This window comes from Terrapene carolina, unplaced genomic scaffold (genome assembly GCF_002925995.2).
Source record: "Terrapene carolina triunguis isolate 2854851 unplaced genomic scaffold, T_m_triunguis-2.0 Scaffold147, whole genome shotgun sequence".
NCBI classification, from domain to species: domain Eukaryota; kingdom Metazoa; phylum Chordata; order Testudines; family Emydidae; genus Terrapene; species Terrapene triunguis.
The window spans coordinates 5,806,725-5,830,671 of record NW_020664498.1 but is presented as its reverse complement, the minus strand read 5'-3'; the positions used below and the strand labels follow the sequence as shown (position 1 = coordinate 5,830,671).

The 23,947-nt window shown below is 44.6% G+C and overlaps 2 protein-coding genes across 2 annotated transcripts in view; one reads left to right on the top strand and one right to left on the bottom strand.

Moving 5' to 3' along the window:
• The window catches only part of LOC112106610 (histone acetyltransferase KAT6B), a 207,258-nt gene extending 202,403 nt beyond the window's left edge, over positions 1 to 4,855 (top strand). Inside the window, exon 16 of the mRNA XM_029912007.1 lies at positions 1,592 to 4,855. Coding sequence (XP_029767867.1) covers positions 1,592 to 4,068 — 2,477 coding nt within the window. The 3' untranslated portion in view covers positions 4,069 to 4,855. The remainder of the gene's footprint in view (positions 1 to 1,591) is intronic.
• An 11,294-nt stretch (positions 4,856 to 16,149) lies between these two features.
• LOC115271125 (dual specificity phosphatase DUPD1-like) overlaps positions 16,150 to 23,947 on the bottom strand; it is a 30,789-nt gene continuing 22,991 nt past the window's right edge. The window contains exons 3-4 of the mRNA XM_024199942.3: positions 22,352 to 22,572; positions 16,150 to 17,366 (exon numbers count right to left, since the gene is read on the bottom strand). Coding sequence (XP_024055710.1) covers positions 17,119 to 17,366; positions 22,352 to 22,572 — 469 coding nt within the window. The 3' untranslated portion in view covers positions 16,150 to 17,118. The remainder of the gene's footprint in view (positions 17,367 to 22,351; positions 22,573 to 23,947) is intronic.

The window sequence follows — 23,947 nt, the reverse complement described above, 5'->3', positions numbered from 1 at the left end:
CCAATGAGCAGTTTTGGGAAAATCCTCATCTCTCTCCCTCTTGACTCTCAGATGAAAACATCAGTTTAATTCCAATTTTGGAATGAATTATGGATTCTTACATATAAACACTTTTTTCTCAAAAACTGCAGGTATCTCTTTGGTACTGGAGAACTAATAGTTCTCAGGACATGTCGGGAAGTTAAATTTTTGTGTTGCCCAACTGAGAGATCATCTGCTGATGCCTGGTTCGCACACAGCTTTTGTACTGGTATAACCATGTTGGTTAGGGGTGTGATAGTCTACCAATATAGTTACACCAGTACAACCCCTAGTGTAGATGCCGTTTTACCGGTGTAAAGGTGCCTTATACTGGTATAGTTTATCCCCCTTCCTGTACAGAAATAAATTGTACTGTTGTAAGCACACTGATATTGATAAAATTGCATCCACAGTAGTGGGGTTGTACTGCTTTAACTATACTGGTATTTGTGTATAGATGAGGCTTAAGAGTCTAGTTATCACATCAACCAACAGTTGCAATGTGTTTGGAGTAACCCTTTCAGTGGGAGGTCGTATTTAAGAGTGTAACACTTTTTCTGAAGCTGTGTCTTTCAAGGCAGTGGTATTCAACACCAAAATACATTTCTTCCTAATTGTTTTTGTGATTAATTGAATTGTTTTTTTTAATTTCGTCTCTGCTTTCGATTTTATTTAGTTCTGTTTCAGAATGTGTTTTTGCATGGAATCTCCCCCCACATTTTGGTTTGTATTGCAAGACACTTCTTGTGAGGAGGAAAAATTATTTTCCTTTTTCAGCATTGGAGCAATAATTTATGTGCATCAAACTCAGCATAGTACTTCCTAGAGTTAAAGCACCTTTGAGTATCCAGCAGCTGTATCATTTCTGCAGTAACAAAAAGGGTGTAGTAATGCATTCCATATCTAGATAATGAGAATTGATATCCATGTTTTATAAAAGTACATATTACTGTATAAAGGGGTGCATGTATGTGAGCTCTTGTGTGTAAAAATCTCTCTGGGGTTGGTTTATCTCACTAGTGGGAGAGATTAACAATTGTAAACTTTGTAGCATTCTGTTTTATTCTGAAAACTAGCTCTGTATTCTATTTGTCCACCACATTTTATAAATACCACAAGGTGAGGAGATAGTTCATATTAAATAAAAGGTTTGTAGGGTACATTTTCTGTAGTTTAAAAATGTTTTTTGCTTAAAATTCTTTCAGGAAGTATCAGATGGCATTTTTAAATACATATATAGTTATGAGGCTAACTGTTATAGTGCTACAAATAAGGTATCTGTCTACATTTATTCAGCTAGTATGCTATAATGTTTAAAACTCTTGTGCAGTTTTACTGAGTGGGAAGCAGTGGGTGTATAGTAAATATTGCCCCTACTTACTGTCGTGTGTGGTTAGATTAAGAGTATCTATTTATTGGCAGTATAACTTTTGTTTAATTATCCAAAGTTTTGTTTAAAAAGAATGTATAAGTTAATTTTGGATTAATGAGTTCTGTCTGTTGATGGAAATGGATTTGTTTATGCAAACTAAGACCTTTTTTTCTTTTCTCTATTCTCTGCTTCCCAAAGACAACACAGAGGATGTAGCTGTCTTGGAAGAAAGCACTAAAGACAATCCTGAACCTTTGAGGTGTAAACAGGGCTGGCCCAAAGGAGTGAAGCGTGGTCCATCTAAGTGGCGGCAGAACAAAGAAAGAAAGCCTGGTTTTAAACTTAATTTATACACCCCACCTGAGACTCCTATGGAGCCTGACTACCAGGTAATAGTAGAGGAACAGAAGCAAGTATCTGAAGACAAGCCCTGCCAAGTTCCTGCTATTGCAGAGGAGGAGATTAAAGAGCCTGTTAAGAATTTGCAGCCTCAAGATGAGGTAAAAGAGCTGGAACCTGAGCTTCTAAACCCACCCAATGAACCCTTTGAAATCATAGAAAATGATCTAATGAAAGTAGAGGAAGAAGAAAAAAATGTAGAGGAAGATGTTGCCAGTGCAAAAAATCAAGATGACCCACAGAAGGAAATGTGCGCTCAAAAAGATGAGCCTGAGCATTTGGATGATCATGAAGAGGAGGAAGAAGAAGAGGAAGAACCATCTCACAATGAGGATCATGATGCAGATGATGAAGATGATAGCCATATGGGTTCAACAGAAGTGGAGAAAGAGGAGTTACCAGGAGAAGCCTTCAAAGAAGTTCTAGACAACCAGGAGTCTTTTTTAGACTTAAATGTACAAACTGGTAATTCAAATCAAGAGGACTTAATGGACTGTGGTGTTGACCTTGCAGCTGAGTGTGAAGGTGACCATAAAGAGCTTACTGAAGATTCGGGGCCTGTACCTGAATCTGATGATGATCATACAGATAATAATCAGGACCAAAAGGAGAGTGAAGGGTTAAATTCTGATTTCAAGGAAGAAAGTACTGAAACCATGGAGATTGATTCAGAGACAGTACAAGCAGTCCAGTCTCTAACCCAGGAAACAAGTGAACAGGAAGATGCATTTCAGGACTGTTCAGAGACGCAAGAGGCATGTAGAAGCCTGCAGAATTATACTCATACTGATCAAAGTCCACAAATGACCACACTGGATGATTGCCAACAATCTGACCACAGTAGCCCAGTCTCATCTGTCCATTCTCATCCTAGCCAGTCAGTTCGTTCTGTTAATAGTCCAAACGTTCCTCCATTAGAGAACAGTTATGCTCAAATCAGCCCAGATCAAAGTGCCATCTCTGTGCCATCTTTACAGAACATGGAGACCAGCCCAATGATGGATGTCCCATCAGTTTCTGATCATTCACAACAAGTTGTGGATAGTGGGTTTAGTGATCTAGGAAGCATCGAGAGCACAACGGAAAACTATGAAAACCCAAGCAGTTATGATTCTACAATGGGAAGTAGCATCTGTGGAAACAACTCTTCCCAAAACAGTTGCTCGTATAGCAACCTTACATCTAGTAACCTAACACAGAGTAGCTGTGCCGTGACGCAGCAAATGTCTAATATTAATGGAAGCTGCAGTATGATGCAACAAACCAACATCAATTCTCCTCCTACCTGTAATGTAAAATCTCCTCAAGGCTGTGTTGTTGAAAGGCCACCGAGCAGCAACCAACAGTTATCTCAGTGCAGCATGGCTGCTAATTTTACACCACCTATGCAGTTAACTGAAATCCCAGAGACTGGCAATGCCAACATTGGCCTATATGAAAGAATGGGTCAGAGTGAATTTGGAGCAGGGCATTACCCACAGCCATCTGCTACCTTTAGCCTTGCCAAACTGCAACAGTTAACTAACACACTTATGGATCATTCATTGCCTTACAGCCATTCAGCTGCTGTAACTTCCTATGCAAACAGTGCCTCTTTGTCCACACCCTTAAGTAACACAGGGCTTGTTCAGCTTTCTCAGTCTCCACACACTGTTCCTGGAGGACCCCAAGCACAGGCTACTATGACCCCACCCCCTAATCTTACTCCACCTCCCATGAATTTGCCTCCTCCCCTTTTGCAGCGTAACATGGCAGCATCAAATATTGGAATATCCCATACCCAAAGACTGCAAACTCAGATGGCTGGCAAAGGCCATGTGTCTGTGAGAACCAAATCAGCCCCTCTGCCCCCAGCGGCAGCAGCCCATCAGTCACAAATCTATGGGCGTGCTTCACAGACTGTGGCTATGCAAGGACCCGCACGGACCTTAACGATGCAACGTGGTATGAATATGAGTGTAAATTTGATGCCAGCCCCCGCTTATAATGTCAATTCAGTGAACATGAATATGAACACCCTTAATGCTATGAATGGATATAGTATGTCCCAGCCCATGATGAACAGCGGATATCATAGTAACCATGGATATATGAATCAAACACCCCAGTACCCTATGCAGATGCAGATGGGAATGATGGGAACTCAGCCATATGCACAGCAACCAATGCAGACAACACCACACAGTAACATGATGTACACTCCTCCAGGGCATCATGGCTACATGAATACTGGCATGTCTAAACAGTCTCTTAATGGATCCTACATGAGAAGGTAGGCTCTTTGGAGAGTCAGATTACCAAACTGGCGTATTGGATTGATCTGCACAAATAGGAGAGTACGATTTCAAAACCAGCAATTGGTGTGAATGCAAAAACATTTGTTGGCACCATGTTAAAAGCTGTATGCAGCAGAAAGCCTTATACAAGTTTGTTTTTTCTTTTTCTTTTTTCTTTTCTTGTTTTGGGGGGGGGTACCTCTCTTTGTTGTTGATTTTGTTTTAGGGGGATGGGATTGGGTTTTTTTTGTTTTGTTTTGTTTGTTTTTTTTAATTTTAACTGAAGTTCTCTGGAAAGGAAGAATTCTTTATACGAACTGCAATTACACAGCAGCCAATGGTTCAGAGCCATTTTATGTGCCTGCTCCCATTAAAAATGTGGATACATAGACTCCAAAACTTAGTACTGGACCCTGAGATTTCTCTCCACTTTCCCCCACATGTAAATGCCTTTTAGCATTTCATTTATTGTACATTTTGTTTCTTAAGGTGACACTTCCGCATGCCGCTAATGTCTTTGTTAGTGACAGTGCATTTTGTAGTACTGTACAAGTGTTGTGCTTAACAGTAAGCCATTTCTTAAGTTTTTTGCCTTGATTAGGTTACCCTAATTTGAGGGTAAAAAAACAAAACTATATTTTTGTTAATTATAAAACTTGTAAAAATAAAAAAAACTGTAAAAGCTATTCACATTTTTGTTAGTTCAAAGGGTTTTATTGCTAAATGTTTGGTGTAAAGTTGAGACTCTTTTCCATTTTTGGTGACCGACTTCTGTTGTTTTTTTTGGGGGGGGGGAATAAAAAGGCAGCTTTCTGTTTTATAATTTCAGACTTTTTTTGACTGAATGAAGCATATCTCAGTGTTTATTTGTCATGTTTTGAAACATTTTCACATATGTCCAAATACTTGGCAGGATTTTAAAAAATCGTGAATTTGGTGTAAAGTTGCTATTTTATGGAAATGCCTCTAACTTTACATTTTCATTCCATCTGTAGATTTTTCTATCTTTATAAAATATTGAAGTTATTTTTTAAGGGAAAAAAAATAGAGCAGTAGCGTGTGAATAGTTCAAACTAAGCTTACAGATCGCATGTAAAAAGGCAAAAGTTATGTGTCTGTTTATATTGCTTCCTTTTTTGTAGCCTTTGTACCTGTACAGAGTGACTGTAAGGGCCGAGCAGAAGAGGCTTGATACATGTGTAAAATAGGACCCAGTGACACTCTTGTATTTATCTGTTATCTTTTTAGTCAGTCACTTAAAAAAAAGAAAAAAAACAACAACCCCAAGCTGTACATTTTAACATAAAATAAATTATGATGAGCCATTTTTAGCCTCTTGTGTTTGTCATAGTCTGATGTTGCATGGGAAATTATCACTTTGCCTTACCGTGTTCTTTACAGATCTCTCTGACTAGGGGGCCTGATCCAAAGCATCTTAAAGTCAATGGGTTTTGGATTAGGCCTTTAAAGGTTAAATGTAGATTACACTTCACAACTGCGTATACTTTGTGAAAATAAAAATATCTAGGATAATTTAAAAAAACTTGAATAAAACAAAATATTGAATAATTACATATATAAAACATTACAAAAAATTAATATGTAATTAATGTGAAGAGCTTTCCTTTCAAAAAAAAAAAAAAGTCGTTACTTTGTTAAAAGGCTCTTTTATTGTAGTGTACACAATGTTGGTGCTGAGCTGTCTCTCAATAGTAACGCTGCGTTCCCTTTGTCCTTTTGACTATTATCTTCAATGCAGAGTTATCCAGATTCCAAGATGTTTTGTACATCCAGAATTTAACTTTCCGCACAGTTTTGCATATTTAAACAACTTTGTCCTGGCAATTGTAGATATATAAAAATTGAAAATGTCTCATAAATACAGTCATCATGAAATGTGTCTGTCAAATCTAGGTCAGGTCCATGTGAAACAAAACCACAAAAAGAAATATCCTTATGAGAATTTCTAAAAATGTTTCTACACTTAAAGCTGATATTGACTTTTTTTTCATAATTTCAGTTTTAAAACATGGTAGACGTAATAAAAGCATCAGCCATCTTAATTCATCCTTGAAAAACATATATAAAAGAAGCTTCATAGGTGGGCATCTAACTGCTCAAAAGTCAGAAATGTGTGTATTACTTAACAAAAACAACACACCTTAATACGTATGTCCAGTGTGGTCAGATTAAGGCCCTGGTCTTGCAGGCTCTTACACATGTGAGTATCTTTATATGTTTAAGCCATCCCATTTGAATTTGATGGGGCTACTCGTGTGACGTAACTTCACACATGTAGGTGTGTGTATGAACAGGGGCTACAGTGGTTGTGAGAATCATAACTTTGAACCCCTGCCTCTTGGGAGTTTCAACTGTCAACCAGAATGCTGCATTAAGGGCATGATTCTGCAAAGACTTATGCACATGCTTAACTTTATACACTCTGAATAGTCCTGTTGAAACCAGTGGGACTATGAATAGTTCATAAAGCTAAACACCTGCCTACATCTTTGCAAGAGCAGCATCTGCCATAATGTTTTTGCCATAGCCTCTTTATTTTTAGGGAAATACAACAAAGAGAAAGAGAAATTAAGAAAACACTGCTTATTTCAATGTGTGATGGGAGATTAACATGTGCAGGATTTTGTGTGTGTGTGAATTTCTAAACTAGAGCTCTGCAGCTCTGTGTGGTAAATGTTTGCACATTGAAATAGAAGCAGCATATTATGTGACTTGTATTTGTATATTTAGATGAAATCAAAAATAAAGACAACTGGGCCTTACCCACTTCTGTGGGGCTCCAGTTTTACAGCACTGTAACTCATTGGCATGCCAGGTCCATCTATTGTTTTAGTGTGTGGTGCTCTGGCCCTGAGCATGCTGAGTCTCGAATATTGCTAGAACTTAGCATAGTAATATATGATTGAAAGTTTCATGGAAAATTGTGTACTGTGTGCACACAATAAATACTTTTCAAATACTTAATTTCAAAAACAAATTACTTTCAGAAGGACAAATGCTTTTGACATCTTTTGAGTTCTTCATTTATGACATTTATATGCTGACAACTCAGCTTTGTAAAACTCTCCTATCTTCCTAAACAGATCTGCTCCCTATGTAGATTAGGTATCACTCACCTCTGCTCACTTTAGTAACAAAGAAGTTTTCACTTTCTTTTACTCCTGTTATCCCTGCAGAACCAACATAGCAAAGAGAATATCAGCTGGATTCTCTTCCATTGAGTGGATCAACAGAATTATTTGCTGACTTGTAATCTGCATTCCCTGTGGAGATCATGAGTTTTGCACAAATGCTACTGTAGGAATAATTGGAAGAACATGGGGTTGCTAGAGTGTGAAGAGGGCCTAGTTAGGATAGCAGAACCTTTTATTATGGCTGGTGGTGCGAAAGATGGAAAGAACCCGCCTGACTCTGAACCTCTGGCGAGTTTGCATGGCTGGCACTTAGGTCAGATCTACACTCTCAGCTTGTGCTAGAAAAGTTATGTTGGTCAGAAGTATAAGGTGTGATCCCTGATTGACAGAGCTGTAAATAGTGTAGATGCAGTTATACTGGCAAAACTGCCTTTGCCAGTATAGCTTATTTTGCTGTGGGAGTGGGGGCTGGAATAAGCTATACAGCAAAATGCTCCTAGTGTGGCCAAATATGTCATTTGTAAACCGAGCCCACTTGACGTGCAAGCCATTAAATCCCAATGCACTGAAACACCACTCTCCCCAAGATGCCAGTTTTGCTCAGTCTTTTGTCAGTCAATCACTGGTAAGTGATTAGCACTGCACATTAAGTTTGGGTTAGTTTAACCAAATTAGGAAGACCCAACCTGCGAGCTAATCCTGTTGGAAGGATTGTAATATCAACAGAAAGCAGATATTGTGTAATCACTCCCAGACACAAAAGCTTTTAATAATCTCACTGTCCCTAAATCTGCACATAATGAGTTTTTACCAGTAAATTAACTAGCTGTCAACCAGATTGGCTGATGCAAAACTCCATTTGGTATATTATGCATATATAGATAATGAGAATGGTGACAGTGGAATAATCCAGCAAACTGCTATATTAAGGGAGGGGTCACCCTGCTGCATTTACATATGAATTTACCTATGAATTTACATATTACTGATACAAAAACGGATAACTGATGCAGCAAAGGTCTTTTGATTGATTGTTTTTACACATAGGGAGCATATGTGTGTCTAGTAAATCCATTATTATAGTGATTATTGGGAACTGGATGGCTTGGGGGATTTGTAATGGCAGATGAAGACTTCCCCTCTCTCAGTGCAAATGAAGCCCAGATCAGTAATGATCAAGACGGTCAGGAAGCAGGAGGGTTTTGTGGCTAATGTGCAGAATGAGGTTTTATTTCTGGCTGTGCCAGAATCTTTGTATGTAAATTTGGCAAGTCACTTAGCCTCTTTGTGTCTCATTTCCCCCTCACTAAAATAGGGATAGTGAGCGATAAGCTTGAATAACTCATGTTTGTAAAAGCACATTGAGATACTCTGATGGAAGGTGCTATAGAAAAAGCATTTTCTGTTGCGTGGTTGCCACTGCTGCAGACTATTGGCATAGTCCTTTTTCATTGTCAGGCAGGTGGCAACCAATCATGATACAGCAAAACACCTGTCCTGCATCAGGATACTGGATGTTTGTTTCTTTCTCAGCCAGTTTGCTTCCTACCTCTTATTATGATTATTTATATGTATTCTCACAGTACCTTGGAGCCCCAGTCATGGCCCATTGTGCTAGGTGCTGTACAAACACAGAACAGAAAGATCCAACGAGCTTACAATCCAAGAATAAGACAAGAGACAGCCGATGGAGGAAGACAGATGGGGAGTACATGGAAACAATGAGACAATATTGTCTAACTGGACAAGACAGGTGGGGGAAGGGCAATAACACACCAGCAGCGTGACCAGTGTGATGGTGGCAAACATGATGTTAGTTCCGCAGGTGTTAGGGTGTTTTTTAAATGGGTGGCTTTACATAGGAGGAGTTGAGCTAAATGGAAAGAAAAGGGAGTGGGGGGGCAGAGGGGAGAGTAAGGCAGGGTAGGTATGGAATAAAACTGGTGAAGAGGCTGTGGGGGTTGGAGTTGGAGCAAACAGCCAGTCAGCAGGGCAGAGACAACTTCTACAGGTTTGACTGGACTGTCCAGAGTACCTTGAGTTGGCTGTTCCTGCTCCTGCCAGCTGGAAACTCTGGCTGGCTACTCTCTGCACCATTTTTTATAATCCCTTCCCTTTCCCACACCCTTGTTAGGATGATGATGATTTTTCATTCTTTTTGTGCCGAACGTTGTATTGATTTTACTCACTGGACCAAGCACTAGTTTCCTAGGGAGCAGCACCCAGAAGAGTCCTCTTAGACGGAGAACAACCAACTTGGCCCTTCCTGTGATATTTTTAGAGCCCTCAAGGTATTGGACTCTAATCAGTTCCTTTCAGGAGAACTTGTTTTTATCTTTATGGTACGATGGCAACTTGCAGATTCCTAATAGGCAAATGGCTCAGATCCTGTGTTTTGCAAGCTGATCAGTTTGCTAATAGGGGAAAACAGAGAATTGGTCTGCAAGACTGCCATGTGGCAGTCCCTTCCCACTATTAGCAACCACTGTAGCAGGGGGACTCAGCTATATTCCTAGCATGGGCCACATTTTAATACATGGACTCTTCTCCTCCCATTGACTATGGAAGAACATCCCTGAGGTAAGTACAGCAATTGCTTATATTGGAAAGTAATCTTATGGAAATATTTAAGTTTCTTAAGATGCAACAAGCTTCTGGAAATAAGGAAGAGCCAGTGTGTATTGCACAGACCAGTTGAGAATCTCTGCATAATAGGCTTGATCTAGTCCCTGGGTGCAGCTTGCAAGCAGTGGGCCTTCAGTCTTAGGAGCACATGATCCATTGTTGTGCCAGATGGATTCATTTAATTATTTCAGCATTTGCTTCCTATCCCTGGTGGGGAAATCACAACTCACAAACCCAATCGATCCCCATCAGTAGCAAACAGGTCACAGGAAATGGAATTTTTCATCTGCTCTCTCCTTCCAGTGAGACTTGTGCAGACACTCGCTTGTCCCTCAGACCCAAGAGAGCTTTGTTGTAATATAATTTCCAGTCTGTTTTTCACAATAAGGGACCTACTAACAAACCAGCTACAAATCCACTTCTAGCTAGGACAGCCACCAAACTGGCCAAGGACAGGAATTGAAACAGCTGGTACCCTGGCTAGGGGAGGATGAGTTTTGTTTGATCCTCACTGGCTGCCACCTACCAGAGTGAAGTGAGGACGATGATGCATTCCATTTGTCTGCATGGTCGACGCGAGGACCTATAAAAGTGTGATGGGATGTATAGGCCTTATTAGCAAGAAGAAGAGTGTAACTCTTCCTCAGAAGAGAGGATAGTCTACAGCTGCGTGCTCGAAGTACAAAGATGGTCAGGATACTAGGTCTGGGTCAGCTGTTCCAAATTAATTCATTGCTCCAGTCGAAAAGGAGGTGCACACTGAGGGATTGGCCTGGAAGGTCTTTGTGAGGGAGGAAGGGTAAACTATCTCCTGCACAAAGCCTTTGTGAATGCTTTAGACCCAGAATTTTCTTTCTGAGGTGGTTTGGAGTGGCAAAATATGCACACTACATGATTGGTGGCACCAGCCTGTGTTGTGACATGGGTGTTGCAGGGGGGTGGATGATGGCTGCCCCAGGAGAATGAAGAAACAGGAATCCCTTTCTCACCATCTCGCGTTAGAGCTACTCAGGTCCCACAAAGAGCAGGTAAAGGGCATCCAAAAATACATCTTTGAAACACACTTAGCGACAGTCGGTTTGTAAAGTCCATGAGCGGTGCTTATATGAACTCAGTTCGAGACAAGGCTCCTCGGGAATGTGGTATAGCTCTGCCTCTCCCCTGAGATGTCCCCAAAAGAGCAGCTTCTCACTGCCTTCAAAGACAGAATCCGCCCCATCTGCTTGAGATGCTTTGTCCCACTTTCAGCTCGCTCTCCCTGCTTTGATTCCACAGCCTCCCTGTAGTACCCTAATTTGTGGTTCACCTGGTACAGAAGAAGAAAGCGCTCTGGTTTCCTGTGAGGCAGTTATTTCCCTGGGCCATGAAGATGAGCCTTTCTCTAATTGAGATCTTGAGTTAGACGAGCAAACTCCTGAGGAGAGAGTGTTGATTGTGTCCCTTTGAGGGTGTCAATAAGGTATGGAAGTAATGTGATTTGTTTTAGTCTTCTGTCTTGACTAGGCGGAAAAACATCAAGGCCTGGTCCATGCTGCAAACTTTCACCATGTCTGAATGTAGTTCCCAGTGCTAGTATTAGGTGACACAATGCTGAATAGGGTTTGGTGGGCAGAGTAGATCGGCACCTTTTGTGTCAGTTAACACAATTGTTGGCAGCCATGTTTGAGCATGGTAATGTTTTGTAGTGTGGCCCAAGTCCAGCTCCTTCTTCATGATATAAACAGTTATAAATGAGAGCATAGCAACAGCTCTGTCTTGGATAATGAAAACAATATGGTGGTTTGTAAATGTTTTATTTTCCATCCTCAGGTTAACCTACACTGTCTCTCTTCAGTGTGTTTTTTCTCTTTAAAAAAGCAGACATGCAGAACCTCATTAAAACTGTTTTTATTTGAAGCATGGTTGTTTATAATGTTAAGCATAAACCACTCCTTAGCAGCCCAAAGGAAATAGCAGTTTGCTCAAGAGAGAGAACATATATTGTTTGAGCAGTTAAATTTGTTTCAAGTGCTGCTCCAGGAGAACAAAGCCCTTAGCAATAAGGGGACATCTTTCTCTCCTAACTTCGTTCGTTGTCTTGTATCCCAGTCAATCATGTATGGTAGACAGAACCTTTAAACTCATTAGGAGCGAGCCTTCTGACATTTGGACGCTTCGAACATTTAGCAAAAGCCTGTTAAAACTAGATGGTGCAACATACAAGAGATGTGCTATGTGTAATTTTGACAGTTGTGTATTTTGGCAGTATTTCTATTTCCTATTTTTTGCTGTGCTCCTGACCTGCTCAGGAGATGTCGTGCGGGGGGGGAGGGAGAGGGGGTTGTTGCTGTTGGTTTTTATTTTGTTTTGTTTTTTGTGCCCTGTTCCAAAAGCTGCTGTGCAGAATGAGAGTGCGACTCTCTTCATCTGTGTGTTCTCTGCGTGCTGCTCTGCTAGAGCTTGTCACGTGAAGAGAGTAAAAACAGAGAAGCCAGGAGGTGGCACAAATGAGATGGTTGGCTGGCTGGCTAGCTAGCTGCCCAGCAGCTTCCAGGTCAGGAAACCCTCCAGCACTCACTTTCTGTGTGATTAAATTGATCTATTTGGTGGCGGTGTTGTGCTGTTGCCCATCACTGGAGCATCTGAACACCTTCCGTGTAAAATAGATTGGGAACAGTAACATCCCTGATGTACTTCATGAAGTCTCTGGCTCCTTCTTATAGAAAGTTCTGCTGGTGTAGGATTTTGAGTGGGAGTGGATGGTTGGAACAGGAGGTGGTTTGAAGTTGTGACCGTCAGTTATGGAGGAAAAGCGTTATTAAAGAGGAAGTGATTGCAACATTCCTAAAGGCTTTTAGACTCTGAAGTCATCTCCTGTCCTCCAGAAGTTCCTTCTACAGCCAAATCTGCTTGGGAATACTTTGTCCCTGGTTCTGGCATACTTCATGCTGGGCTTTATGAGCTGCATTGTTCCTGACTGTCCTGGTGGCAGATGGCTGGCAATGCAGTATGTAACATAGGTGCGTGCGGATCCATTCCTGGCTTTGATGATTATGACCAAGGCTCTAAACTCGGAGCAGCAGCTGTCTGGGGGACCGAGGAGGAACTGGCGCAAAGACTAGATACATCCACAGTGGCCTAAGCCATGAAGGTGATTACTGCCACATTTTATACCAGCTGGAGTCTGAGGGCTGTTCTCACCCTCACATCCTGATATAGTGAATGACAGGAATCCTGCAGGACCAGCCTGGCCAGGTCCTCATCCCGGAGGGAGAAGCAAAGGTTCCTAGCAAGCAGGTGGCGGAAGAGGGATTTTAGTTATTGGCGCTGGCATGGCATCCAGCCTCATTGGCGAGTCAGACAGGATCCCGAGGCTTCATGTCGCTCTGACACACGGGGCTGTGCGCCTTCCAGGGGCAGGCGGGACTGTCCCTACTAGTTCTCCAAAGTATCACCTTGCCGAACAGCTTCGCTTCAGCGGGAAATGGGAGGGTTACCTGGGGTATGGGGCCCGGAATATAACATACCCTAGAGCTGCATTCCTGGGCTGGGGGGTTAATGGAGGGGTAAAGAGATGTGCCCGGTGAGGGAGAAATGGGTGCCTCATACTGCAGTAGTTAAGAGGGAGGAGGGCTAGTTAATGGTACCCAAGGCAGTTCCCTGCCCCACGTTTAAAGTGCTGCGCAGACATTAATGTTCAAGCACCTTGTGAAGTAGGTGTTATCCCCCCGGGAATAAAAGGGGGAAACAAGCAGCCAAGTTAAGAGCTTGATTACACCTCTCAGCAAGCTGAGGGAGCTGGGGTTGGGGAGACCAGGTTCCCAGGCCTGCCCAGAAATGCCTCTTTTGGTGCCTCCTTCCTGGCTGGCATCATCCATGTCTCCTCTCCCCTACACAGCCAGCCCAATGGCTACTGCAGTCTCCTGGCACCATCTCTTCTCCCCCAGCCCATCCGTGCACCCTGGCTGGTGATGTGTCCAAGAGCTCACAGTCTGTGCCAGTGGCAGAGCTAGGGATAGAACACAGTGGTTCCTGGCTCCTGCCTTGTGGTTATTTCATCGGACAATGCAACTTCCTTATGGGCAGGGGAAACAGGTGTCCAGTGCTGGAGTAATGGAATGAGGGTTGGAGGAGAGCGAGGAGAGAATTGGATGCTCTGTAATGCAGGAATTGGTGAGGAAGAGAGGTAATGGAGGGGACCTCAGGAACTGCTGAGCAACTTCTCTTCTCTGGCACGGTGGAACTTTCTACAATAAGGATAGAGAGAGAGCTTCTTGGGGGCTGGGCTGAGACGGCAGAATAAGCTCCTACAGGAGCAAAGGGCCATCCCAAACCTCGCTGTCTTCCACTCTCAGCACAAAGTGTATTGCTTTGACTTTGCCTTCTCTACCCTAAACATATTATGAACTGTGTGTGTATATTGGAAAAAAAAAAATCCAGAACACAACACTCCTCTGCCCACTCATCTCCCCCTGGGGAGAGAAAAAATGGGCCAGACATTAGTCATGTTACTTAATGCACCCCTGGAAGGGGCCCAGATACTGCGGTGATGAACTTGGTACGGGAACCTATATAGACTAGCATAGAGGTGGAGGAGAACCCAGAAATCCAAACAGAGGGAATGTGCCCCCAGCACTGCCATAACTGGGGGGATGAGGGACTGGGGAGAAGAGATGGGGGAAAGGAAAAAGGACCTTGCAGTAACTGGTAAAGAAGTTGGAAGAGGGATGGCAGGGTGGCACTGATCATGCAGCAGTGGGGGGAGCTCGGGATGTTTCATTGGCTTCCCAAACTCAGTTACGACAAATTTTTTGCTCTTTGTGTTGTCATGTTTTCTATAGCAGGGGGCTGTAGCAATGGGCAATGGCCTCGGCCGCTGCTCACAGTAGCTACCTGTTGAGAAGTTTGCTAGGTCTGATGCCATCTTGAATGTTCCCATTTGTAATGCTGTTCTGGAATTTCGCTCCCCAATAGCGATTGGAAGAAAGTTGATGGTAAGAGGCCTTATGAGCGTCAAACAGCTGCCCAGAATCGGTTTACCAAACCAAACCGTATCCTGCTGGAGTTCGGTACTGCATATTCAAAGAATAGATTCAAGCTTTAGGATGCTGGAGCATAACTATGTTTTCCAGGTGACTTGCACCCCATCGCTGAGAGAGTGTTTGGTGCATGACACCCCCTCCGGACCAGCCCCCAAACTGTTCTTAGTGACTATCGTCAACTGTATTCTGGCAAATAAGACAGGGATGTGGTAGTAGCAGGGAAGGTGGGAACAGAGTAAAAACTGGCCATTCTTCAAAGAAGCAGACTGAGAATGGCAAACACTTAAACAAAGTGCATTTTATTTTCCCCGGATTAGATACAAATCATATCTCTGACCCTTCCCATAAACGTCTGCTTTTGGCCTTGTCAAAGAATAATAGCCTCAATAGATGAAACTGCAGTGTTACAGCGCTGGTTCATTTCCAACAGGCCTGGCTTTAGGATTTTGGGGGTTTGAAGGGAGTCTGTGTTTGGGTACAGGGAGCTAAACCCAAAGTCTCTTTTTTCCACCCTGCCATGGGTGGTGGGAATAATACGCCAGGGAAGGCTAAGCCTCCCCTGGTGCAGCTGCCGGTGACCTGCCGCTGGACACCTGGGCCGTGGTGGCCTCACCTCTTCCCTGAGGCCCCCACTGCCTGCTGCTGCTCCCTGGTGAGTCTTCTTCCTCTCCTCTCCTTCCCTCCATTTCCCCCCGGGGGTCCCCGCTGCTTGCTGCCTCCCTCCTCACTCCCCCTCCCCCATGGGAGTGGAGGGTGAGGAGGGATGTGGCAGGCTGGGTCTTGCGGTGGGTGGGGGAGTGAGGAGGTGGCGGGCAGGAGGGGTCTCATGGTGGGTGATGAAATGAGGAGGCAAGCAGCAGCAGGTCGGGGAGTGAGAAGGCAAGTGGCGGTGGGTGAGGAGGAACACAGCAGGCAGGGGGGTCTTGCAGTGGGTGGGGGAGTGAGGAGGTGAGCGTGGCAGGCAGGGGGATGAGGAGGGATGCGACGGGTGGGGGGTGAGAAGGCGAACGATGGTTGGACAGGTGGGTCTCATGGCGGGCAGTGAAATGAGGCAAGTGGTGGCAGGCGGGCATGAGGAGGGATGCGGTGGAGTGAGGTGAGTGGCAGTAGGCGGGGGGTGAGGAGAGATGCGGCAGGTGGAAGGGATCTTGCGGTGGGTGGTGGAGTGGGGAGGTGAGCAGCGGTGGGTGGGGGGTATCATGGTGGGCAGGGATGAGCGGGGACATGGTGGATGGTGGAGTGAGGAGGTGACTGGCTGTGGGTGGCGGGGTGAGGAGGCGAGAGGCGGTGGGGATGAGGAGGGATGCAAGGAGTGGTGTGTGGGGAAGTTCGTGGGGGTGTCTCGCAGCGGGCGGGGGAGTGAGTAGAGATGTGGTGGGCGGCAGCAGGGGGGGCCGAGCAGGGTGGAATGGGTGGAGTGTGGGTGGGGCTGCAGGTGGAAGAGGTGGGACAAGGAGCTAGCCTCCCCCAGGGGAAGCTTCATCCACTGCCCATGTATCCCACCCCAGTTAGTTTAAAGGAGGATTACAGCTCTGGGTTCTGGCTCAGGCTTTGCAAGGCTGTTTAGGACTCCTATCCCTCTCTCTAGATCCTACAGCATGGACTCACAAACTAGTGAGTGCTGAACTGGCAGTTATCATAGGGTGCGTCACTCTGTGGAAAGGTTCTGCTAACCCAAGGCAACACAGGTGAAGCTGGGCTCATGCTTCCTTATTCAGCTAACACCTTATGACATGTATAATAAATGTAGTTGTGCCATGGGGTGGTTATATTTAAGTAAATGTGTCAGGCTTTACATGTGGGTTTGCTGTGGGATAAATTAGCCCCTCACAAATGGTATTAAAATAACAGCTGTTCAACATTTATAGTAATAGGGCAGCAGGAGCAGCTGGGCCTGAATCGCAGTTCATGGACTTGCACGCTTACCCGATCCTTTACATACTGGGCACCACCCTTATAGTTCTTATAGAGCCACTGCCTTCCATCACAAGTCCCTCCTTTTTCTCTTCTGTACAGCAGAGCCCTGAAGAACAGCACTAAAATGAGGGGATTCTGTGTTACGCTCCCTAACGAGATTGCTTCCTCTCTCCATTTATCTTGTCTCCAACCTGAGATTCCCTTTAAGGCATTTCAGATGCTATTGAGTCTTCCCTCTGGACTTATAACAAAGGACTTTTGACAGTATTGTTTTCCAACTCCAGTTTTCTCTTGCTAGGTGTTTTTCCGGTAACCCCAGGGCATGAGGAATGCTAGATCTCTGTGCCATGCTCCTCTCCATTGACTTGGATGCCGTTCTTGGCATTTGTCCTCTCCAGAGCCAACTTTATGTCCAGTTCTCTCAGCTGTTTCAGGAAGCCACGGTTTGGGAGGATGCATCGGTGCTTCAGCACTTGCTCAATGGCATCAACCACTGTCATGTTCTTGTAAATCATCAGGTAAGCCAAGACCAAGGTGGCGGATCGGCTGCGTCCCATGGCACAATGAACCAAGATCTTGTCTGCACAAGTGAAGAGAGCAAATACAGAGAAGGCTTTCAGATTTACCAATAATAAACACTCTCCCCTTCTCTCGGGCCTTCCGCCCAGAGATCTTAGTGCTTCACAGCCATTAATATGCTTTACAGCCTCCTTGCAGGGCAGGTAAATACCATCCTCTTGTACAGGCAGGGACTGTGAAGCACAGAGAGGTCAAGTGACTTGCTCAAGGTCACCCAGTGAGTCCCATTATAGAATCTGGATCTCCTAATGCTTTAACTGGAGGATTGCCAATTTACAGCCAGGCAGGATGGGCTGCAATGCGACAGTAGGTAACCAGCTAAGCCAAGCTACAGCTTCCCCTTTATTGGGCTCCCACTGATCCATGATTTACTGTGCTTCACTCATTCTGCTGAATCAAGGAGTGTGTGCTCTCTGGGTGGGGGGCAGAATTAGGAGGCAGAGGTCCAGCGCCAGCGAGGTCCTGATGAACCAGATACTCATGCCCTCCAGGAGGATGAAAAGGATGTGTCCAGTTGCTCCCTACCAATACTTAGTAATATAATACTTCGTCCTGCCATGAGTGCAGGGGACTGGACTAGATGACCGCTCAAGATCCCTTCCAGTCCTAGGAGCCTATGAATACCAGGGGCCAGAGAGGAAGGATGACTCAGTAGTTAGTTCCCTGCTCTGCCTCAGACTTTTGGTGTGACCTTGGACGAATCACTTAATCCCCCTGTGTCTCATCTGGGGATGGCAATTCCTTTCATCCCACCCTGTTCGTCTTGTCTGGTTAGATTTTAGCTCTTGGGATCGGGGTTGTCTCTTACTGCGTATAGGCAGCTCTAGCACAATGAGGTGTCAGTCTCTGCCAGAGCCTCTCGGGGCTGCTGTAAGGCAAATGAATGAGAGTGGGATGTCCCCCACTGGCAGCAGCCAGGGGCCGGTGGAGGAGAGTGAGTGGTACTGGGCCCTTCCATGTGCTGCAGGAACTGATGCAAAGGCTTGTGGGCTACAAAACCTTGGAAGGAGAAAAGCTGGGGTGGAGTTTTGCAAGTCTCAGAGCCCGGGTCGACCGACTCAGGCTTGTGTATGGCAGGAGAGATCCTGCTCAGGCTCTGAAACCTGGCGAGGAGGGTGGGTCTCAGAGCCCGAGCTCCAGTCCTAGCAGGAACGTCTACACTACAAGTTGCAGCACCGTAGTGTGAACCCCAGGAGCCTAAGTCCGTAGACCTGGGCTCTGAGACTAGCTGCCATGGAGTTTTTGGTTTTTTTTTTTTAAATCAGTGTACCCTGATAAAGGCAGCATCTGAAGTTCTGTCTACCACAACCTCCTATGGTCAAATAACACCACAAACACCATTGCAAGGCCAGAGGCATTTTTACTTTGTCGGCTACATCCGGTGGGGCCAGGCTTCGACTCCTAGCAATTCGTTCCTTGATGCTGGGAGTGGAGGGAATGATTTCCTGGCAGGAGCAGCACTGCTGTGTCATGGACACATCAAGAACTGCCAGCACAAGGGGATTAATGGTCACAGCTTGCATCCTAATCCCAGCAGATAGTTGTAGAGGCATCATGGCAGATTTCCAGCCTCACTGATAACAGAGAATGATAATCCCTTCTATCATTACTCTGAATATCTGAAACAGATGAAAACTCCCATTTGTTCAGCCCTTCACTCTTGCTCGAGCCTCCGGTTTGTAAATGGGCTGGGGCAGAATGGTGGAGTAAATAACTGACAGGAGGGGAAGGCTGAGGGACAAAGGCTTTGCTTGAGGAGCTGGGAAACAGAGAAGAACTTTCTGTGCATCAGTGGCAAGAGGAGAACCTGTATTTTATATCATGTAAAGGAGGGAGAAAAATGTGCATGTCTCTTTGGAAATTGCAAGGATGGAGAACTTGTCTGCTGTGCGTGAACATTAAAGATCCTGGAGGACTTTCCATAAACATGGGAACTTTCTCTGTCCTGCAGGGCCCAATTGTGCAGTGTGTGGCTGGGTGAAGTGATGCCTGTTTGTGTGTTGCTGTTCAAATGCTTTGGAGTGCTAATCTATCTTGCTAAGCTCCTTGTATGGCCATAGTATCTGGATGCCTCACAATCTTACTGTATTTATCCTCACAACCCCTCTGGGAGGTCAGGAAGTGCTATTATCTCCATCATACAGATGGGGAGCCAGGGCAAAGAAAGACTAAGTGATTTGCCTGGGGTCATACGGCAAGTCTGTGGCAGAGCAAAGAATCAAACCTAGGTTTCCCAAGCTAGTGCCCTGGCCCCTGAACCATCCTTTCTCTACTACTTACTCCAAAGTCTGGGTTAGGAACCTGAGGGGCATTAACAAGACAAACATGCTGGGTGATTCTACTCCTAGGATGCCTGGAATTAAGTTAAGCATGTGAAAGAAGTGTCAGCTTGCTATGCTAGGTGGCTAAACAGAGACTGGTCTTTATCGAACAGGGTAGTTATGTACTCTTGTGTACGCTTTCTTTAAGGCTGATCCCTTGAACTGATGGGAGTATGTGCTGCTTGGCTAACTGCCTCTTATCTCTTCACATGTCCTATGTCTGTAGCCCACTATTTGAATGGGGAAAATGAACACTTCAATACTTCTGAAACCGCTGTATCAGCAAAAAAAGGCCCTAAGTCTATTGCAAGTGTATGTTTGACTGAATGCATTAAAATGACCATCCCCATCTGGACAAGAAGGTGAGGCTTAATGGTGCCATACTTGGCTGCAGTATGAGTAACATGTATTCAGTGCCCCTTGTTTCCCCAACATGAATTTATTTGCATTCTTGTCCTCTTTTCTCCAGGGCTACTACAGGCAATGGTTATCTTTATATCGCTAGTGTATGTAAGAACAAAACAACTCTCTGTCCTTGTTATTCAAACACCTTACCAATGCAGCAGCCAGAAGAACAGCTACATACAGAAGTGTCAGCGTTACACATTTAGTTACTCTTGAATTCAGAGGTATTTTTAATAAGTGAATCATTCCATTCTCTGAGTCGGGCTTCTGTTTCATTGCTGCATTGATGCTTGGTCGAGCCTCAAGACTTCATGAGTGTTTGACACAGCCTTTAAACTGGAAGCTTTGAAGCTTGAGCCTTGCAAACTGCTTTGAGTCTCTCCCCCTACCGTTTATCAGTACACAAGGCACACTAGACTTCTCAGGGCTTGTCTATATGGAGCAGCAATGCGCACGACAGGGCTTTGATTTCTAAAGTGCACTAGTGTGCTGTGCACTAACAGGTCCATGTAGACCCTGCTTGTGCACTTTAATGTAGTGCTGTTGAAACAGTCCTTCTCTCTTGACTTCTGTGTGTTTACCATGTTTTTCATGCTGTGATGCGGGAACAGGAAGGGAAGGCTGCAGGATGGGGAAGTGAAAGCTATTAAGGACTTGTCTGCACAAACATTTTGTTCGTGGCATGCTGGGGTGTGACTGTACCCCACACAAACCTGCTGTGGACTAGTTGTCCGGGTGCACCCTGCTGGCACATGCTCAAAGTGCTCTAAAGAACTGTTAACAAGTCCCATTTTAAAGAAGACTGGAGCAAAGCATTCTAATGAACTCAACGCGTGTCAGCAGGGAGCACGCAGATAGTTAATCTGTGGCAGGGTAGTGTGGGCTAGATTCACACCCCAGCTTGCCACAAACTACATGTTTGTGTAGACGAGCTCTTTAGGCCTAAGTCCCTCTCTAGGAATGTGATTAGAAGTGAGGCTAGAGATCAGACGCTTTCAGCCACCCAGAAAATCTAACTATTTCCCACTTTTTCCAGAAGCAGTACTTGGGTGGAGTCTTGTCAATTTTAAGTAGCTTCCTTCACCTATGGACCTCTCTTCCTTCTAAGAACATCAAATCTTAAAGCAACATATAATGCTACTGGCACTTCAGTTTTAAAATAGTGATGATTTATTGTCTTTCTGCCTTAACAAGGGGCAAATTCTGTAGCTGAGGACTGTACTTGTTCAAAGCTTAAGACCTGGCTGGTTATTGGGGGTATGCCAGGTAACCAGCAGCTGCTGATCTAAACAGCCAAGAACACAAGTTGACAAGAGGTTGGAAACTTGATATGTGGCCCTCTGATATTAAAGGCTTTGTAGGTCAGCAGGAGGATCTTAAGTTTCTCTGCTGGCTCCTGGTAAAACACCCTGTTGAGATTTTTTTAAAAATAAGAACCGGAGTAAATGTTGAAAGACAGTGTGGGGTCGCGGCTGTGGTGCTTCACATCAGCTTAAACCCTTAGCTAGAACACTGCTGGAGGTCAGCAAATAATGAAGTGTAGTAATCAAGCTGGGAAATTACAAAGGCTTTAACTAATGTTTCCAGATCTGTGCTGTCAAAGTGATTTCAGTCTCCTACGGCTTGGAAGATGACAAAAATAAATCCCTGTTACAGCTTGGAGATGATCTGATGGCAAAAGTACTAAAGTGCTTTGATATGTCTCTATAGCAAACCTAATGCTTTAGTGTAAGAAATGTTGAAGTGACAGGCTTGGAGACTGGAGTCCTACATACGCAGGATAAGTACAGCCTGGGCAGATGCCCTGCTAATAGGCCTCACAGCTAACTGGAAAGGGACCACCTCTAGGAATGGCAGACTAGCTCCGTGGCCCATTGAGTTCACGACTTTCCTCCTGAGATTGTTTGCTTCATAGGAGTGTAAAATGAGTGCTGCTTGTGCTAGGGACACCTGTCTGCCAGGGAGATAGCTGCTTAACATTGGCCCATCAGGAGGTAAGGACTCTTGGATTGCTACCAAATCCCATTGATTTGAATGGCTGACCTGGCTGTGAGATGACCTGAACCCTATACCAGCATTGACTTTCCCGAAATGACCAGCTCCATTATTAGCCATTGCTTGTTTGTCCTCTGCCGGTGGTCCTTGACTGTCTCTGCCTGTTTCACCCCCTGGCAGTGGCTACTTTTGATGAATACTCATGTTCACTGAGATCAACTGTAGCAAACAAGGTCTTTCTGACCGTACTCTGCCCCCTCCTTACTTCTCTGATCTTGGAGTGCAGTTTCAATGAATTCAGCAGCTGAATAAAAGAACTGGCTGAGGTTGAAGGTGGTGAGATCATCTGCTTCTACCCCATGGTACTCAATGGCCATGTCACTGTAGTAATCTGGTCCTGTGTCCACATTCCACCGGCCATGGGCTGCATTGAGGATGTGGGTGAAGCCGGCTTTCTCAAGGCTGTAGCGATCTAATGCAGTTTTCCTGTTAAACAAATGTCACTGTCAGGTGTGTGAATGGAGCTCTCTCATGCTGCATCCGCTCAGAAATATTTCTTTTATTTCGCAAGTGATAAACCACAACAACACTGACGATACTTCAAAAAAAACAGTCTGATCCCCTGCCTACACAATACCTTTCATCCCAGGATGTCACAAACTGAGCTGCCTAGCAGCCATATGCTGTGAGCTGTTATTGGTTCTACCCATTTTACAGGGGGGGAAACTTGAGCTAGCTACAGAGAGGTTAAGTTGACTTGTCCAAGGTCGCAAACTGAGTGAGCGGCAGAGCTAGAAATAGAACCCATTAATCCTTCCTCCCACTCCTTGGCTCTAACCATCTGACACATTCTCTCACAGCATTTAATATGACAGGACTAATCAAAGAGTCAGTTACAAATGAGGATTAAATTCAGCTAGGGTTCACATGGCTCTTACTACCTCTGAAAGAAATGCAACCGCTAGGATTTTTCCCTTCTACACTTAGAGGAAAAAACTTGTTCATGCTCATGTGTCCAGAGGGTCTAGAAGCTCTGTCAGTCTCCTCCTTGCTCCCATGTACTAACGGATCACATTAAGGTGTCTCAAGACAAAAGCACTATACCCGAAGGTCACATATCAGCCATTGATTTAGAGCTGTAACCTCTTTAGAGAAGTAAAAGGGGAGTGAAGAGGAATTGGCGCCTGGGATGAGGGGGAATCTATTGGGTGGGGGTGGGAATGAAACTGAAAATATTCAAGCTTCTTAAACTGGTCGGGATGTGCAAAGTTAATGCTTCCCTTTCCATGCTCAGGCACCCAGGCGTGCTGAGGACAGGACTAGTGGCAGTCCAACCTTCAGTAAACCTGTTGATAAGAACAACCTATTGTTATTTATTATTATTAATGTGGCCCTCTTGCTTAGGAGCCCTAGTCATGGATCAGGGCCCCACTGTGCTAGGCGCTGTACAAACACCCAGCAAACAGATGGGCCCTGTAAAGATTGTAAGGACCCAGTATGGTGGTTGTTATGTTTTTAATATGAATCCTTTATCCTTTCTTCCTAACCCTGTTGGCTAGCAGATACAAAAAGGAAATTCTAATTGTACTCCGCTGTACCCAAGCGCACACAAGTGTGGTTGAGAATTCCTTGAGGGATGCAGAAGAGCTGCTGCTGCATCAAGGCACATAGCTCTAATTGCTCCCACACAAGAGCATTGTTTAGCAGCAGTGTCTAATAAGCTGTGTGTTTTATACATGGTAAGACTGTGCGGTCAGTTTCTACTGTTGTTACCGTGGGCTCTTTGTTTTGGTGGGTTAGCACAATCTAGCAGAGTCCCCAGAACAATTACACGGCCGCGAGCTCAGTGAACAATAGAGAC